At 38.8% G+C, this 19,464-nt stretch overlaps 1 protein-coding gene and 1 long non-coding RNA gene across 2 annotated transcripts; one reads left to right on the top strand and one right to left on the bottom strand.

The window, feature by feature from the left end:
• Positions 1-235: 235 nt before the first annotated feature.
• Positions 236-15,943, bottom strand: C3H2orf69 (chromosome 3 C2orf69 homolog). Its single transcript, XM_059168489.1, has 2 exons — positions 15,467-15,943; positions 236-3,167 (listed from the first exon to the last, which is right to left on the bottom strand). The coding sequence occupies exons 1-2, from the start codon at positions 15,812-15,814 to the stop codon at positions 2,340-2,342; spliced, it is 1,176 nt and encodes a 391-aa protein (XP_059024472.1). The 5' UTR covers positions 15,815-15,943; the 3' UTR covers positions 236-2,339.
• Positions 8,193-15,473, top strand: LOC131827602 (uncharacterized). Its single transcript, XR_009352071.1, has 3 exons — positions 8,193-8,381; positions 14,256-14,346; positions 15,041-15,473. It is a non-coding gene; the product is annotated as an uncharacterized LOC131827602 (long non-coding RNA).
• Positions 15,944-19,464: the final 3,521 nt, after the last annotated feature.

Consider the following 19,464-nt stretch of genomic DNA (forward strand, 5'->3'; position numbering starts at 1 on the left):
TTCTCCCAAGAAATTTAAAAGAAGAAATGGAAATAAAGTGAATTTTTGTGGGACAATTTAAAGGTGAGAAGAAATGTATTTTTACAAGGAAAGGTTCAAAGTTGCTCATATGAAAAAACATGGAGGGTTAATGAAAACACACAAACCTAAACTGGCAAAGTGGAAAGAAATAGCTTCCTTCCAAGTAACAATCTGAAGTTTTAACAAATCTGGTAACATAAAGCACATCCAAACAGACTTCTCGGATTAAATTTAATACAATTGTACATTCATGCTGTGGCGGTAACAACTTTCACATTATCTGTAGGACTTCTCAGTTGACTCTCTTGACACAAACACAAAGGCACAGTCCAAAAGGATACACTAACATTTACAATAGTTTTAAACAAATGTAGAGAAGACAAATTTGAAGTCTTAAACTATTTGAAGATGGATCAACTGGAATATATTTTCATTCAAGAAAAGACTTATACTTTCAACACTCTCACTTTGCCGCAGTGGCGGTTCCAGGTGTCCAGTGAGTTATTCTTCATATCCATTGAACAGACAAATGTAAGTAAGCAGTCACATGACAAGATAGCTAAAGAACACAGATTTTTAAATACCTCAGATTTTTTCAGTGAACTCTTCTGCAAAAAGAAGAGTTCTACTTCTTCCATTTTAGTTAATCCTATAAAAATAAGTGCCTTTCCTGCCCTCCCCCCATTAGTGCATTCGCTACCTTAGCTATTTAACATTAGATTCACGTGAATTTAACCAAGGATTATTAAACACTGAAAGAAGCCAACCAGGCATGGTACTTTAGGTTTAGGTAATAAAATGCTAGCATCAGGATTTGTCTCCTTGTTGGGAATTTTTGGTCTCAAAAGAAACAGGTATTTAAAGAAAATGAAGCAATATAAACTAACTTGTCCTTAAAAAAATTGAGAGATACTATTCTGTACTTTATAGAATTAAGGGTTGTTATTTTTAAGCATTTGGTGAGTAAGAATTCTTATAAGTCTGAATATTTGGAATATATTATAGAGTCATTAAAATATAATTCTGGGAAGAAACCAAGAGATTAACATTTTAATTCTATATTTTATAAATTTAGGTCCTCTGGGTTATTAAGATATTAAGCTTCAGTGTCTTTTTTTTTTTTTTTTTTCAGTCTGAAAGCAGCAATGTTACTTCCCTGCTTAATTATTTCATGACCTGCAAAAGCTAATTATTATTAATAAAGGGCTCACCTTTTATTGTAATCACACAGCTATCAATGTTGGTTGACATTCATTAGATCTTGGTTTCTCAAAATATATTTATCTAGGTCAAGAAAAACAAGCAGAAGGAAACCTCACCCAAATTATGTAGCAGTGTTAAGCAAATTCAGTTTTTGAGCCAAAATTAAATCATTTGTGTCTTCAAACTTTCCCTGTAACTTTTCTTATAGCAATATAATTTTGCATTTTGGCCAAAGAGAGCTGCTTTCTTTTGGCAGATAAAATCATGCTTCTGGAGAAACACTGACTTAGATCTATAGAATCTGTCTCCTTTTCAATAGAGCAGTAACAAATAAAGTGTTACACATTTATTTCACCTAAGCTGATCTCTTTCAAAAGTCCAATATGATAAAAATCTGTAGGGTATTTTTACCCAATATACCTAATTACATTCAGTTTAAAACAATTTTTCAAAAGAACTGGTTTTTGGCCAAGAGTCAAAAACCAAAAAGTTGTCAAAAATTAAGCCATAGTCCTCAAGTGTAATGATTTTAAAAACCAACTATACACTACTGCATGTTCTTGGAAATTTGGAAACAAATATATTTTGACTCCTAAGAAAAAAACTTGGTGGCACATTAAAGAATGACTAGGAGTTTATAAAACATAAGAGGCAGGGGTACAGTTAATTTTACAATTATGGAAAACATCAGTGTGCCTTTGCTTTATTTGACGAGAAATGGAGTTTTGAGTGCCAAATAACTAATTACTGTTAGTGTCACCAAAATTAGTTCCAAACAGTACTCAGAAAATAAACTACTTCCAACAATAACAATTTTCATTACCTTTTCTAAGGACTATATCGTAATTTTCATTCTTTAGGATGATCCTCCTTGACCATCTTTTACTTTGCAAATGAACTAATTCTAACCCATTCTGAAGTAAAAACTGTTCACATTCACAAGCAAGGAATACTATTGCACATTACACTCATTTTAGGAATGTGTGCTTCCTCCCCCCACCCCTACCCCCAAAAACTGACAGTGCATCTATGAATTATATCTCATTATCTGAATTTATAACCCTCAAAGTGCTTTTGCTCTTCCACTGAACACGTACATTAATATTCTTGCAGTCTCAAAATACTTCGTGAACCCTGAAGTGATTCTCTATGGAAGGAGCTTCCTTTGCAAAATGAATTTGGCTAGTCACCTGCATACCAAAATCTCCAAGAATCTGAACAAATTTCTTGTGCTCCTTTCCAATCCAAGATCTCATTGGATCACATACTTGGTAAGGTGTTACATGGGTATGAACAATAATCCCTGTTTGTGCAAATTCTTTCAAGACTTCTGGATAAGTAACCCAAGTATTGCTTCCTCCAGAATGACCGCCATCCAGCCAGTACATTGTTCTTATGCTTTTGATAAAAGCATCTATGTTCTTGTCTTTCTTGGCTTCTTTTAATTCAAAAAGCAATTGATTCAAAACAACACAACCTTTACTGAATCCAATCAAAGTAAAAGAAGCACCATTTAGTGATGGTGGGTAAAAACTCACGGTGGACTCATCAGATTTCTCACAGGTCCTCTCTTTTTCTCCCTGGCAACCATTAGTAGTGTGAGAAGAACTGGATCTGCAGTTAGATGCTCTGGAGTCCTTATTCAAATCTTTCACATTCTTCCTTGATAACAAACTGTTCTGACTTAAATTAAAAGCATTAACTAATAACATATAAAGGTGCTTAAAAGCTCCAAAGTCAGTATTGTGTTCTGGAGCACCAAACATATTACTTTTCACAAAATTGTCATAGCAGCTGAATTTGTGCAAATGCATTCGGGAACACTTTATCACCCAAATATAACTATTAGGGAACCGGTGGGCTAAAATGGTGGCAACATTTTCTAGACTCCAGTTTTCCCACTGATAATTCTCAGGATGACGGGTCATAATTTCATGGTAATTCTGAAAGGTAAGAAAGATGAAACAAGCATTAAATACACATTTATATAAAATTATTTCCACAGTATAGTTTCCTATTTTTATTGCAGAGGAGATTGGGATGTTATATGACTAATGGTTAATGTACTAGAAATGGAAACTATAAATCCATCATTACTTTCTGATAATAAGACTCTAAACAAATAATCTCTTAGTTTAAACCTAAAATCCTTATAACCTCTCAAAAGACAGGTTATAAGATACAGCCAAACAGTAGAAATTTAAAAATAAAACTTACTTTAAAAGGATTACATTTTAAAATAAATTTTATTTAGTATACATAAAATCTCCTATTCTTAACACATTAACTGAAAATAAAAATTGGGTTTTTTTTTTGTTTTGTTTTGTTTTTTTTGAGAAGGAGAGAGAATGTAAGAGCAGAGGGGGAGAGAAGCAGGCTCCCCAATGAGCAGGAAGCCTGACGTGGGGCTTGATCCCAGAACCCTGGTTTATTAAACAGAGTTTCGACCAATCCAGAACTTTAAAATGCCATGAAGAACATGGCTTTGAACTGTGCAAATCACTTACAAGTGAGTTTTTTCCTATAAGTAATCATACTGTAAATGTATTTTCTCTTATGATTTTCTTAATAACATTTTTTTAAGATTTTATTTTTAAACAATCTTTGCACCCGGGGTGGGGTTTGAATCCACAACCCTGAGATCAAGAGTCCCATGCTCCACCAAACTAAGCCAGCCAGGTGCCTGTATAATAATATTTTAAGAAAAATGTTACTTTAAGAATAAAGCATATGATGCACAGAACATACAAAAGATATGTTAATTGACTGTTTACATTATCAGAAAGGCTTCCAGTAAACAACAGGCCATCAGGTAGTTAAGATTTGGGGGAATCAAAGTTACATGTAGATTTTCATCTGTGTGGGAGTTAGTGTCCCCAAACCCTAAATTATTCAAGGGTCAAAAGTGTGCAAAACTGCAATGAACATTCTAGAAAAATCTTTTTATACATCTATGATTACATCAATAAAAATAAATTATTGGATATGGGGCGCCTGGGTGGCTCAGGCAGTTAAGTTGGGTGCCAGTAATCATCTCAGGGTCATGAGATCAAGCCGTGCATGGGCTCTGTGGTGGGTGGGCAGCCTGCCTGAGATTCTCTCCCTCTGGCCCTTCCCCAGCTATCTCTCTGTAAATAAATGACATCTTTTAAAAATAAATAAATAAAAATAAATTCCTGGAAATGGAAAAACTGGGTCAAAGAATACTCATAATTTAAGATTAGTTCTACAGACTACAATGCTGTCTTCCAGAGAGGTTACGTATAATTCTTAGATCTTCATTCAATTTCTTATGCAAAGGATAGCTTATTCTAATTTGGACTTACTGAAGATTTGAATGACATTGTAATTTGTTTATATATTTATTAGCCATCTGGGTTTCTATTTGTGTCTGTTCATAACTTTGGACCTTTTTTATTTGGATCTTGTTTATTTAGGAGCATTCTATATATATTAATAACTTTTTGTATAGGTTCTAGGAAATGCATATAAATTTTTTTCCTTTCTATTTATATTCACAGCAGCTATTTTTAAAAGGGGGAAAATCTTTCAAATTTATTCTATGAGATTTACTGGATACCTACTGATTGGGTATGGATTAGAACAGACTACATCCCTGCCCCCGCAGAGCTTACATTCTAGTACAGAGATACAAAGTAAACATTCTAGCTTACATTCTAGTACAGAGATACAAAGTAAACAGAGCAACTCTGTCCAACAGAAATATAACATGGTCCACATAAAATTTTCTAGTAGCTACATTTTACAAAGTAAGAAGTTAACAGGTGAAACTACTTGTCTTTGAAATCCTGTGTGTGTTTACACTTAAAGGACATCTCAATTTGAATGGTAAATTTTCATTGGAACTACTGGATCTGAATTTAGATTTCATAAAATTTACAGCTGAAAAAGTAGATTCACATATTCAAGTTGTTCAAATATACTTAAAAGTTTTTTAGGAACTGAACTATCAGTTTTTAGACTTAAATTTAAAGTTAAATATAATTAAAAACTGAACTCCTTGATTAGACTAACATTTCAAGTGATCGATAGCCACAAGTCGCTAACAGGCAGCATAAAATATTAAGATGGTGGCTAATGCAATGGAGACATTTTAACAATGCTTATTCTTCCAATCCATGAGCATGGAATGCTTTTCCATCTTTTTGTGTCTTCTTCAATTTCTTTCACGAATGTTCTGTAGTTCCTTGAGTACAGATCTTTTACCTCTTTGGTTAGGTTTATTACCAGGTATCTTATGGTTCTTGGTGCTATAGTAAATGGAATCGATTCTCTAATTTCCCTTTCTATATTTTCACAGTTAGTGTAAAAGAAAGCAACTGATTTCTATACACTGATTTTATATTCTGCCACATTACTGAATTGCTATATGAGTTCCAGTAGTTTGGGGGTGGAGTCTTTTGGGTTTTCCATATAAAATATCATGTCATCTGCTAAGAGAGAGTTTGTTAAAATGTCTATATTGCCTAGAGCAATCTATACTTTCAATGCCACCCCTGTCAAAATTCCACCGGCATTTTTCTAAGAGCTGGAACAAACAATCCTAAAATTTGTATAGAACCAGATGAGACCCCGAATTGCTAAGGAAATGTTGAAAAAGAAAAACAAAACTGGGAGCATCACATTGCCTGATTTCAAGCTTTACTACAAAGCTGTGATCACCAAGACAGCCAGTAGAACAGAGTAGAGAGCCCAGATATGGACCCTCAACTCTATGGTCAATTAATCTTCAACAAAGCAGGAAAAAATATACAGTGGAAAAAAAGACAGTCTCTTCAATAAGTGGTGCTGGGAAAACTGGACAACTAGGAGAATGAAACTCGACCCATTCTCTTACACCATACACAAAGATAAACTTGAAATGGATAAAAGACCTCAACATGAGGCATGAATCAATCAAAGTCCTAGAGGAGAACATAGGCAGTAACCTCTTCCACATCAGCCACAGCAACTTCTTTCAAGACATGTCTCCAGGGCGCCTGGGTGGCTCAGAGGGTTAAGCCTCTGCCTTCGGCTCAGGTCATGATCTCAGGGTCCTGGGATCGAGTCCCGCATCGGGCTCTCTGCTCAGTAGGGAGTCTGCTTCCTCCTCTCTCTCTCTCTCTCTGCCTGCCTCTCTGCCTACTTGTGCTCTCTGTCTGTCAAATAAATAAATAAAATCTTTAAAAAAAAAAAAAAAAAAGACATGTCTCCAAAAGCAAAGGAAACAAAAGAGAAAATGAACTTTTGGGACTTCATCAAGACCAAAAGCTTCTGCATAGCAAAGGAAACAGTCAACGAGGAAGCAACCCACGGAATGGGAGCAGATATTGGCAAATAACGCTACAGACAAAGGGCTGATATCCAAGATCTATAAAGAACTCCTCAGACTCAATACACACAAGATATAATCACGTCAAAAAATGGGCAGAAGACAATGAACAGACACTTCTCCAAAAAAGACATACAAATGGCTAACCGACACATGAAAAAATGTTCATCATCATTAGCAATCAGGGAGATTCAAATCAAAACCACATCGAGGGCACCTGGGTGGCTCAGTGGGTTAAGCCTCTGCCTTCAGCTCAGGTCATGGTCTTAGGGTTCTGGGATCGAGGCCTGCATCCGGCTCTCTGCTCAGCCGGGGGCCTGCTTACCCACCCCCCACCCCTCAACCTGCCTCTCTGCTTACTTGTGATCTCTCTGTCAAATAAATAAAATCTTAAAAAAAAAAAAAATTGAGATACTACCTCACACCAGTTAGAAGAGCCAAAATTAACAAGACAGTAAACAACACGTGTTAGAGAAGATGTAGAGAAAGGGGAACCTTCTTACACTATTGGTGGGAATGCAAGTTGGTGCAGCCACTCTGGAAAACAGTGTGGAGATTCCTTAAGAAATTAAAAATAGAGCTACCCTATGACCCTGCAATTGCACTACTGGGTATTTACCCCAAAGATACAGATGTAGTGAAAGGAAGGGCCATCTGTACCCCAATTTTCATTAGCAGCAATGGCCACAGTCACCAAACTGTGGAAAGAGCCAAGATGCTCTTCAATAGACAAATAGATAAGGAAGATGTGGTCCATATATACAATGGAGTATTATGCTTCCATCAGAAAGGATGAATACCCAACTTTTGTATCAACATGGATGGGACTGGAGGAGATTATGCTGAGTGAAATAAGTCAATTAGAGAGTCAATTATCATATGGTTTCACTTACTTGTGGAGCCTAAGGAATAACCTGGAATAACCTCGAGGACATGGGGAGATGGAGAGGAGAAGTGAGTTAGGGGAAATCAGAGGGGGAGAAAAACCATGAGAGACTGTGGACTCTGAGAAACAAACAGGGTTTTGTGGTAGGGGAAGCGTGAGCCTGGTGGTGGGTATTAAGGAGGGCCCGTATTGCATAGAGCAACAGATGTGGTGCATAAACAATGAATCTTGGAACACTGAAAAAAAATAAAATAAAAGTAAATAAATGAATGCAATGGAGTATAATTTTTTTTTTAAGCAGGGCAAAAGAGATACAAGGTTTTAGAAAGGACAGAAGATTATATGAAACCCAGGGTGGTCTCCAATAATACCATAGTTGAGAAGTACCTGAAGGAACCAAGCAAGTCAGTCATGCTATTTCAGGCATAAGGAACCGCAAGGCCCTGAAGCAGAAGTATGTCTGGGACAGCCAAGATACAGCAGTGAGACTGGAGTAGCTCCTGTAGTAGGAACAAAAAGAAAGTGGGGGCACCCGGGTGGCTCAGTCTGTTAGGCATCCCTGCAGCTCAGGTCATGGAGCCTGGGCATCAGGCTCTCTGTTCAGCGGGGAGCTTGTTTTTCCCTCTCCCTCTGCCTGCCCCCATTGCTTGGCCTGTGCACTCTTTCTCTCTCTGTATGTCAAATAAAGAAAATCTTAAAAAAAAAAAAAATAATCGCCAAGGCCAGAGAGATTGTTGGGGAGAGGGGGAGGTGTGAGGACTTTGGCCTTTGCTCAGAGCACAGGGCTGATGTAATTTGTTTTGAAAGATTACTCTTGCTCCTATGTTGAAGGGTCAGGAGCTGAAACAGAAGACCAGTAGAAGGTTCCTGAAGTATAATCCTGACGAGAAAAGGCGGCTTGAACAAGAGTGGTAGTAGAAATTCAAGTGGTAAGAAGTGGTCAGACTCTGATTATATTTTGAAAGTAGAGTCAACAGCATTTGCTGATTGACTGGATATAGGGTATGAGAGAAAGAGAAACAGAGTTGTGATTTTCCTTTATTTCTAACAGCCATATACTATCTCTGTTGAACAATTTTACATGTACTTCTCTTTTGACCTCGTGATTCCACTTCTAGGAATTTATCTCAGTGATATACTTGCATATATGCATAAATAAATAAGCGTGTATAAGGTTATTTCTGTTTCAGAAGAATGAACCAAGACTATGAGTACTCATATGCATTATAAAAATAAGGGCTAAAAAAAACCTTGTATGCTATGTGTTTTTTAAGAAAAAAGAAAAAAAAAGTTTGCAGGGCACTGAGGTGGATCAATCAGTTGAGGGTCCGTGTCTTGATTCCACTCAGGTCATGATTTCAGGTCCTGAGATCAGCTCCAAGTCAGACTCCACCTTTTCTGTACTACGTCCCCTGAGTGCGCATGCGTGTACATGCAAGCTTGCGCGTGCACTCTCACTCTCTCAAATAAAGAAACAAATCTTAAAAAAAAAAAAAGTGTGCATCAGCACAGAATGTCTGTGGAAGAACACATAAATCAGCAACAGCGGTAGCGTTGGGAAAGAGAAATGGGAACCGGAGAGACCGGAATGAAAAGGTTATACTTTTCAACGTATAACCTTAAATAAACTTGATTTTTAATAATACACATATTTTTCTATTAAAAATCTTAAAACTAATGAAAGTAATACTAACTACAGAAATTTAGTTTATATACAAAGGTATAAGGAAGACAGAAAAGTCATCCATAAAACCACCAATTAGAAATAATCATTATTAAAATGAGTCTAGCATTCCAGTTTTCTTCAGTATACATACACATTTGTAAATATGTATTTAAGACAGCATTCTTACTTCTCCCTAGTAATATATTACAGGCTTGATTCCAAATCAATAAATACAGATATGCATAATTTTTAGACTTCCCATCAAAAAGATTAATTTCAATTTCCATTCTCACTGGAAGTATAAAAGAATTTATACTTTTATAAAAAGTATTACCCACATTACCCACACTAGCTATTAGCATTAATTTTTTAAAAACCTTCACTACTGTGATAAAATACTTTACTTTTGATTTAATTTGCATGTTTTGATTCCTAAGCTGGTTGTTTATTGACAATTTTCTTTTTTTTTCTTTTGTTAATCCTCTGTTCATGTCCTTTAAAATTTTCCCAGTTGGATGTTCAAGTCCTTCTTAACAGTTCATAATCTCATTAATATTAACAGTTTGTCATATATATTTAAAAAATACTTACTCCCAGAAGGCTATCATTTAACTTTTTATGGATTCTGCTACTGCCCTTTGCACATTCATATTTGTGATATAAAATTAAAACAGGAACTTAGATCTCAAAGCGCTCATCTAAATGCTTCGTATAGCTAAGGAAACTGAGGTGCTAGAAACTAAATAGTTATTTCTATTATAGTTATTTATATTTCTATTATAGTTATTTAGTTAATGAGCCAAAATGAACTCAAGAGTCTACAATTCTCAGCTTAGCCTCTACCACATAGGAGGTAATCTAAAAACTTGATCTTTTCTTTGATTAGTTCCAGGTTACATGATCAGAAGGGAAAAATGTTTAATTTATACTAAGGAACTGTGTGCACTGAAATATAAAAATAGTCACTGATCCCAGATCAAAACCCAGATCCCAAAACAGTGGATAAATACTCCCATATTCTAAAAAGAAACACAGGACATCCCCTAGGACTCGCTAACAGCTGGCCAAAACTGTTTCTGGAACTCTGGCTATTACCCAGGGCCACTCTAGAGAAGAGGGTAAGGCGATAGAAAGAGAGTATTTCCGTTTGAGAATTTTCATCCCAGTTGGGAATGTAATGTAGTGCGGAATGCTTGGAGGGGGGGAGGTATGATGCTTCTCATCACCAGTGAAGCAAGTGGCAAAAGAATCTCTTGGAGAGCTTAAGGTGCTCATTTCACAGGAAGATGCTTACTGACCTGCAAAAACTTACAGGCCCACCCCATACCGCTTCTAAAGTAAGGGTATAAAAGATTCTTAGCAAAACCTGATGTGCATGTGTCTCCAACGGTTTGGAAACATTTGTGATTAAGTTTCAAGCTAGGCGTTATAGTCTTATAGCAGAGCAAGGATAACTATATTGGATATGAGCTGTACTTCCATCGAAAAAAGGAGGGAGGGGGAGCCTCTGCTGAGCATAAAGTAGACATCCCAAGTAGGCAAGCTAGAAGGACTAAAACAGGATCCAGCCTAAGAAGGATGCCTGATATGAGCACAGAAAGCCCCAGGGCACAAGATCAAGTGTGAAATAATAGAATACATATATTTTTATCTGCTCCTGTTCCTGGCAGAGAGCTCCTAAAACCCTTGGAATTTCCTGGGTGACAGGAACAACTTTCTTCTAATGAAATAACTCTTGGTGGGCTCCTGGATGGGAACTGGTCAACCAGAGAGACCAAGACATGATTAGAAGTTTGAAACTTTCTGTCCCACTCTCCATTCCCCAAAGAGGGGCTGGAAATGGATGTTAATGATTGGCAGTGACTATGCAATGAGGCCTCCATTAAAAATCCCCAAAGTATGGGTTCTACTAACTTCTAGGTTGGTGAACACACAGAGGTGCAAGGAGAGTGGTGTTCGGAGAGCAAGCTTTGGAAGGTCCACACCCCTTCCCACATACCGTATGTATCTCTTCCATCTAGGTGTTCATCTGTATTCGTTATCACATCCTTTCATAGTGAGTAAAACAGTAAGCACACCGTTCCCTAAGTTCTATGAGTCACTCTTGCAGATTAACTGAACCCAAGGAGGGTATCATGGCCATCCCAATTTATAACCAGTCAGCAGCAGCACAGGTGACAACCTGGGACTTGCAAATGGCATCTGAAATGGGGGACAGTCTTATGGGACTGAGCCCTTAACTTATGAACTGTGACAATAACCGCGGGTAGATACTGTCAGATTAAGTACTAGGATGCCCAGCTGGAGTCACAGAGCATCACCTGGTATGGGGGAAAACCCACATATTAAGTTTCAGGAGTGTTTGAGTGTGGCAGTAGTGTGAGTAGTAAAGGCATGACACAGGAGAAAAAAGAGTCCAGGACATACACTTAGGGCACAATCATCTATATATCCTAGCCTTTAGGGAAAACAAAAATTTTTTAAAGGTAAAACTGGAAAATGACTCAAATGTTCACCAAGTGCTAAATGAGTAAACAAATTGTATATCCATACATAGAAAACTACTTAGCAATAAAAAGGAACATACCATTGATACAGGCAAGAGTAAGAATGAATTTCAAAGCATTATATTCTAGGGAAAGAAGCCGGACACAAGACCACATACTATGATTCCAAATTCATGAAAATCTGGAAAAGGTAAAACAATAGTGAAAAAAAGGTCACTGGTTGCCTGGGGCTGAGAAAAGAGACAAAAGTGGGGCATGAGGGTCCCTTTTAGGGTGATGGAGATGTTTTAAGACTGTGGCATTGGTTACATAATTATAACATCTGTCAAAATTCATCAAAGTGTAAGCTTATACTTTAAAAAAGAGAGAGAAGTCTAATTTTATATCCTGAGGCTTTTAAAAGCAAGATAACTCAAGAAAATTGGAAAGCGCCTATTTAAAAAAATCCTGACTCCCCCCTCCAAAATCATTACTGATGGATTAAAAAAATCAAAGTACCTTAAGAAATATGAATTACTATGTTCTCAGCTTGCCTATTAACTCAAATGAAAAAACCTAACAAGTACAGAATAAAAAAGGACACATAACAAGAAAAAAATGATTGCAAAAGGAACATCAAGAAAGCAACGGTAAGGGGAGCCTGGGTGGCTCAGTGGGTTAAAGCCTCGGCCTTTGGCTCAGGTCGTGATCCCTGGGATGGAGCCCCACATCGGGCTCTCTCTGCTCAGCGAGAAGCCTGCTTCCCCACTCTCTCTCTGCCTGTCTCTCTGCCTACTTGTCATCTCTGTCTGCCAAATAAATAAATAAAATCTTAAAAAAAAAAAAAAAAAGAAAGCAATGGTAATTAAAATTTAAAAGTACAGACAACTAGATCTGATACCAAATAATAAATTGGTGTTAACATGAGGTAAATTTTCTAATGGTACCTTACAAAGTTCTATTGGCCCACTTCTGTTCAGTATTTCTCCAAATAAGAATAAAGATACACAAAGTATGCTTATTTACTCTATATATGATATAACCAGAACAATGGTTCTATAAAAGATTCGATATACTGATAAGACAAGCTGTATTTAACAGTAAATTCCACAAGGATGAACATGAAGATGATAAGAATCAAGTACGAAGATACAGATGAGGAAATCTGGGCCCAAAGCATTTCATATAATAGCCAAGATTGATCAAGCACTTTGAGCACTGCTCAAAGCAACTTACATATATTCATTCATTCATTCATTCAACAAGTTACATACTGAACACCTACTACATGCCATTCAGTGGCATGTATCTATTCACATAGATATATTAGTGAAAAAAACAGACATAAAGCTTATACTGTAGTGCTGGAAGACAGACAAAAACCAAAATGAATAATACAGTAAATGAAATGGGTAAAAATAAAAGAGAAAAGCTAATAGGGATCTTGTGGATACATCTGATTACTAAATAGGGTGGTCAGAAAAGGCCTCACTGTGAAGGCAACTTTTGAACAGACTCAAACAGATGAGGTAATGAATCCTATAGATATCTGCAGGAAGATTTTCGGAGCAGTATGTGCAAAGCTTCTGAGGTAAAGTGTATCTACCATGAAAAGTATGAATACTGCTGCTAGGGCAGAGTAGAACAGAAAATGGAGACAGTCAGAAAAGCAACAGAGTGGGAAAAGGTGAAGACAGTGAAGAGCCCTTCAAAACATCAAGATTCTCTGGATTTTACTCTGAGTGATTTGGGAAGCTACTGCAGAGTTTTGAGCAGCGGTGTAGCATGATTGGACTTACTTTTAAACGGACTCATCTGATCACTTCCAGAAAGATCTAGAAGGGGAAGCAACTTTGTTGATGGAGGTATGAGTGTGAAAGAGAGGTTGCTAACAGATAATTCAAGATTTCTAACTTCAGCAACTAAAAAAGAATTTCCATTAACTGAGATGAGGAAGACAGAAGGAAGAACAGATTTAAAAGCAAGGATCCAGAGATTTTAGTTTTGAGATATCTATTAATTACCCAAAAGGAAATACTGTGCATGCCTTAGGGTAAGCCTAAGGTTCCAGAAATCTACATAGGCTAGATACACAAATGCTGAAGGTCATCAGAGTACAGGAAGAATGTAAAACTACAAGACTCAAAGAGATCACTAAGGGAGTAAAGGCAGAAGAGAAAAGTCCACAAACTGAGCACTAGGGCCACCCAATAAAAAAGGTGATCAGAAAGATGAGAAGGAACTGTCACTCATCAGGTGTTCACATATTTAGTCCTCATTGATATTCTATAAATTATTATTCCTATTTTATAGTTGAGATAGCCGCAATTGGCTGGAGAATTCATAGCTAAAAAGTGCAGAATCAGGGTTCAATCCTAGGCAATCTGGCCAAAGCCTTCTGATGCATTATCTTTAAAGGACCTGGGTTTTTAAAGCACTTCATACTCTGCATAAAACACTATATCACTGTCCAAAAAGCTAATGGAATCTCAGGCTACATAAGGAAATGGATGATGTCAAAACAAAAGGAGATATGACTCTAAGTATATTTAGACTTTTTAGACCTGCATTGTATTCGGGTTGTCACACTTTATAAACATTTAGTAGGTGCTCAATAAAGGTTAGTTACCATTACTATCATCACCATCATCATCATTACAGATGCACACCCGAGCTGTACCTCAGATCTCTGCAAGTGGCCATGAGTAATATCATCCTGTTTTCCCACACTGAGCAACCCAGCATTAATTGAGTAAGTATCTTCTCTTAAATCCAAATACTAGTTTTTACATAGTTGTTATCAGCCATCAACCCAGTTAGTTATTCTAAGAACAAGAGAAAAAAACTACATATATCTTAATCATCTTTGGACACATGGCACAAAGTTTGTAACTGTATCATTTTCAAGCAACAATTTCAAAAACAATAAACTAATACTGTTTCACAGTAGAAGAAACACATCTAGCCACATTTGAGCTTTCCTTGTCCACACCAGCACTACTCAACAACTTTCCGTGATGATGGAAATGTTCTGTGAAAATGCTCTGTATCTGCGCTGTCCATTAGGGCACACACAGACCTCAGGTGCTCCTAAGCACTTGAAATGCTGCTAGTACAACTGAGGAATTGGTTTTATTAATTTAATTTAAATAGCCACATATAACTAATGGCTACCATATAAGGCAACAGGGTTCTGGATTAAGATCTACATTAAGACCCAGCTTTGCAGGGCAATACATCCACGAATATTTGAAGATATAAAATTAATAATAAAGATAAAATCACGTACAAAAGTACAGAGTTTAGGTGAGCACAAAACACTGACACGCTTAGCAATTAATGACCCTTTTCTTCCACCCACCCCCTTTGCCTTTTCTAGGGTTACTGAAAGTGTCATATCCTTGTAAAAAAAAACAAAAAAAAAAATTTTTTTTTTTTTTTTTAAGTCACTGCCAGCGTTTTCGGAACACTGCGCGCTAATCTGAGAGCCATCCCGTCTCCTAATACACATGCACGCGCGCGCACCTCGGAGAAACCAAGTTAGAGCACGAACACACGGATGTGCCTGCCTCATTTGTTCGGTCTCAAAATCACCCCCACCCCCGCCCAAGCCCGGACGAACAGCTGGCTCTTCCGAGGTCGGTCGTAACCCTCCAAGGACACCTGCCCTCCGGGGCTCCAAAAGCAGGGGGTCAGGGGCGTGGCAGGGGCGGGTTTGGATTTCGGGGAGTAACTCAAGAGCCACGCTGGGAGCGCATGTGTGGGTGTGTTCAGGGGAGGCGAGGAACCCGGCACTAGTGCACGGGAGACACTGAGGGAATTCGCATATGCAACGGGGAGGGAACAGGTGTCCAGGCAGGCCCCCAGGTTACCTGCACATCCCCGGGGAAGTAGAGAACGTGATGCTGGCGCGCTGGCTGCGGCTCCTCCTTCGCCCGCTCCCCAGACAAGGCGCGCCGTTCCGGTCCCTCCCCTGCCGTCTCCGCCGCCAGCAGGAGCAGCTCGTTGCTGCGCTGCGGGTCAGCCCCCGGCACCGCGGCCAGCTGCAGGCACTGCGGCCGGCGCCCCTCCGCCGAGGAGGAGCACCGCGCGCCGCCGCCGCCGCCGCCGCCCAGGTTCATGGTGTCGGCCTGCGAGCGGGACGCGGCGATTCCGAGGCTGAGCTGCGGCAGGAGGAGCAGCAGCGGCGGCGGCGACCGCAGGAGCCTGAACTCCCACATGGGTCGCTGCCGCGAGAGCGGTTCGGGGGTGAGGGGAGGTCCCGAAGGAGGGACTTGGGCAGGCCGCCCAACGGTCCGCGGGAGCGGCCAGGGCGGGACGCGGCGCCGGGGCGACGACGGCGTCAGAGGCCGGCGTCCGCGCGCAGCGTGCGTAAGGGCGGGCGGGGGTGTACGAGAAATTGGACTCGGCTCCCCGGGCCGGGGGCGGGGGGGCGTGGCCCCAGGAAGGACGTTTGTGATTGGTGGGTTCCCTGCGCGGGAAGTTCGAGCGGAAGTCGGGCGCGGAGCTGTAGGAGAGCCGAGAAAGAGGGAATGCACTAGGGACTCCGGACGGAGGGCGGCAGTGGTAGCGTGAGCACCGCAGCAGGAGCGGCCCGGAGGCCGTCGTCCAAGGACTGGGTAGAGTTTTGAGTCCACTGTGCTCCCGTTTCTGTAGGCTCACCTTTCTGGTGAGACTTTTTATAGTTCTTTGAGCCCTAAATGAAGGGAATCTTCCTTGTCTCACAAGCTCGAGTTTTCTTTGTGGATTCAGAGGATTTCTAGGTTCATGGGGATTTGTTGTTAGAAACGAAATCCAATGCACCTTTGATTGGTAGTGGGGAACAGGGCCCATGACCTGGGACAGGAAAAATGGGGCAGGTCACCACCTGTTACACATTTGTTGTCCCTGGTGTTTGCAACCAATGGGATCGGCTGCTTTAGAGTTTTCAGACTCCGGTGTGGTGGCCCCTTGTGGAGCAGTAAGTTTTGGCCAAATGTATGCTAAAGACGGGGCTGGGGGGTGGGAAGTGGTTCAGTATTCTAAATCTCAAACTGTTGGTGAGGCAAGGCACTATAAGGTGCTTTATAGGACACAGTATTAGTGATTTTCAACTTTCAGTATTTCTGAGCCCGCTCATGGGTTCTCAGGGAAAGCATACATTAACAACTACCAGAGTCTGCAAAAATCTCAAAGCATGGGGTCTACTTCTGCCCTGAGCACATATTGTCCATCTGCTTTGTTTATAAATAACCTAAAAAGGAGGTTATACATAAAGAAAAGAGTTAACAAACAAATAAACAAAAACCAAAACACCTTCCCTGGTTCCTGTAAGATTAAGGTCATGAAGCCCTCCATCTACTAAACTTAAGATAAAGTCTGTTTCTTTCTGGAATGTCTTTTATCTAATGATTTGTAATTTTTTATGCAAACAATGTATATAATCCTTCACTAAATGTTCCTTCCCTGGAGCACTGTCTTCTTTATGAAGATTGTGCATCTGGGCAACTGTCCTAAATTGAGAAGGAATAAAACTCTTTCTTTGAGAAATTATAAAAGATTACTCATTTTGTGTTGACAAGCTGAGCACTTCGTATTATTAACTGTTGTGAGTCTACATATGTATGTGTTTAAGTACACACTTTGTTTACTTCATTTCACATATCAAATAGTCACAAATAAGCTTGGACATTAGGTGGCTCAGTTGGTTGAGCATCTGACTGGCTCAGGTCATGATCTGGGGTCCTAGAATCTAGCCCCATGTCGAGTCCTGTGTTCATCCAGAAGTCTGCTTGTCCTTCTCTCTCTTCCAGTGCCACTTGTGCTTCTCTCTCTCTCTCTCAAAAATAGATAATCTTAAAGAAAAAAACAAATAGTCTGGAAATATGAACACAAATGATAAAATATAATTTTCCTATTTATTTTTAATGAATTCATAGAGGTCTAATATGCTAACCTGTGGTCCAAATTATTGGGTTCCATCTGACATCATAATAGTGTAATGAATCAGAAACTAATTATTATTATTAAGTAGATCTGCTTTTTAACAATTACTGGCTAAAAAGAAACTGAGGCCAATTATTTAACCATATTTGGGAAATCAGCCTTCACTCTGTTTTGTGAATCATATACATATTGTTACATTCTCTTGTTAGGTAGAGGATTACTGAAATGTAATCCAAAAACCCAGCCATATATACATGTATTTCAAATGCAGCTTTTGATTTTTGTAGTCTTATTTTTAGGTTGACCTGTTAATGGAATCTGTCACTATTGAAGAGGATGGGAGTTCTCGTGCTTTAGAAAGAAGATTAATTGTAGTAAATGTTAAATACTGCAAAGTTGTCCCAGTCATTCTAAGATAATTAAGGTCTTTAAGAAATATAAATAAAGATTTAAAGGTCAGAGAAGAAACAGACTGAAATAAGTGCAAGTTGGGGTTTTTTTTTCCCCTATAGTCAAGTAGCCACTTCCAGAGAAAGTAACAGCTCTTAATTCATCAGTTGAGGTATGTATATCATTTATATTAAGTCATTGGCATTGTAATTGCTTTTCATAGGTCCCATTGATGTGTCTGTAACATCTGTTTCTTTCTCCATCCCCTCTTCCTTTTTCCAGAAAGACCTATATTGTAAATCACTACTTTTATAACAACAATAGGCACAGATTGCCCAGGGCTTTTCCCTTTTATTCTCTCTCTGAGATGGGCTTTTCTTCCCTGAAAGGTCTTCCATATACAAAGTTAGTGTAACCCCTGATTTGAGTTTCCCCCTCCTTTTCATCAGATAGAGATCTCCACAGGAATTTTCATATGCTTATAGGGCCCAAAAGGCCACAGCTTATCTCTGGACTCTAGACAATTGTCAAAGGATCCTTTCAGAACTTTTGTTTTACTGCTCAGTATAGTAAATAGAAAAAGTTGCAAAACTGGAAGGAATCTGAGAGAGTGTGATTAATATACATTGGAAAGGATGGCATTAAAAGGTCATGAATCCCAGTATCTACAGAAGCTAAGCCTGTATTATAAATAGTAAAATTGGCCGTGTGTAATACTGTTGGGAGTGGTAAAGACTGCAGCAAATTCGAGGACATGTCATATTTGAAGGAGATACCCACTATTCACTACCATTTAGTGGTAAAGTGCAGGCCACATTTTGCCAAACTCAATTTTTTTTTCACAAACTCAAAATTTTAAAGGGAAATCAGATACGTAAATTTTAAAAAATTTTTAATGGTTTTATTTATTTATTTGACAGAGATCACAAGTAGGCAGAGAGGCAGACAGACAGAGAAAGAGGAGGAAACAGGCTCCCTGCTGAGCAGAGAGCCCCCCCCCCCATGTGGGGCTTGATCCCAGGACCCTGGGATCATGACCCAAGCCAAAGGCAGAGGCTTAACCCTTTGAGCCACCCAGGCACCCCAGATATGTAGATTTTTATGTGTCATTTCCTAATTTATAAATCTTAACAACTAATTAAATTTGTGTTTAAGATGTTTTATCAAATTAAATGCAGGCATAGACTGGCCTATGTGTTACACATGGGCAATTTGTGATATAATGAATGGATACAGAAAGGCAGAGAATGGGGAAAAAAGAATGGGGTTCCTGTGGGAGACTGAATGGGATAGGAATGAAGAAAGAAATATTTTTAAAGTTTTTTCTTGGAATTTGAATCAGATCCCATTTGATATTCTTTGAGAGATTCCAAAAATGTTTGAATTCTTTTCAATTTTTCTTGGCTTTGGACAGGTATATTGTGTGTTTTCATAAACCTCTCTACCAAAATTGGATACTGAAAGGACCAGGCTTCAGATGAGGTATGCAATTATCATATGATTTTGCCCCAAAAATGCCTAATAAAACAAGATTAGAAGAAAAAATCATGTGGAT

Source organism: Mustela lutreola, chromosome 3 (assembly GCF_030435805.1).
Source record: "Mustela lutreola isolate mMusLut2 chromosome 3, mMusLut2.pri, whole genome shotgun sequence".
In the NCBI taxonomy this organism is placed as follows: Eukaryota; Metazoa; Chordata; class Mammalia; order Carnivora; family Mustelidae; genus Mustela; species Mustela lutreola.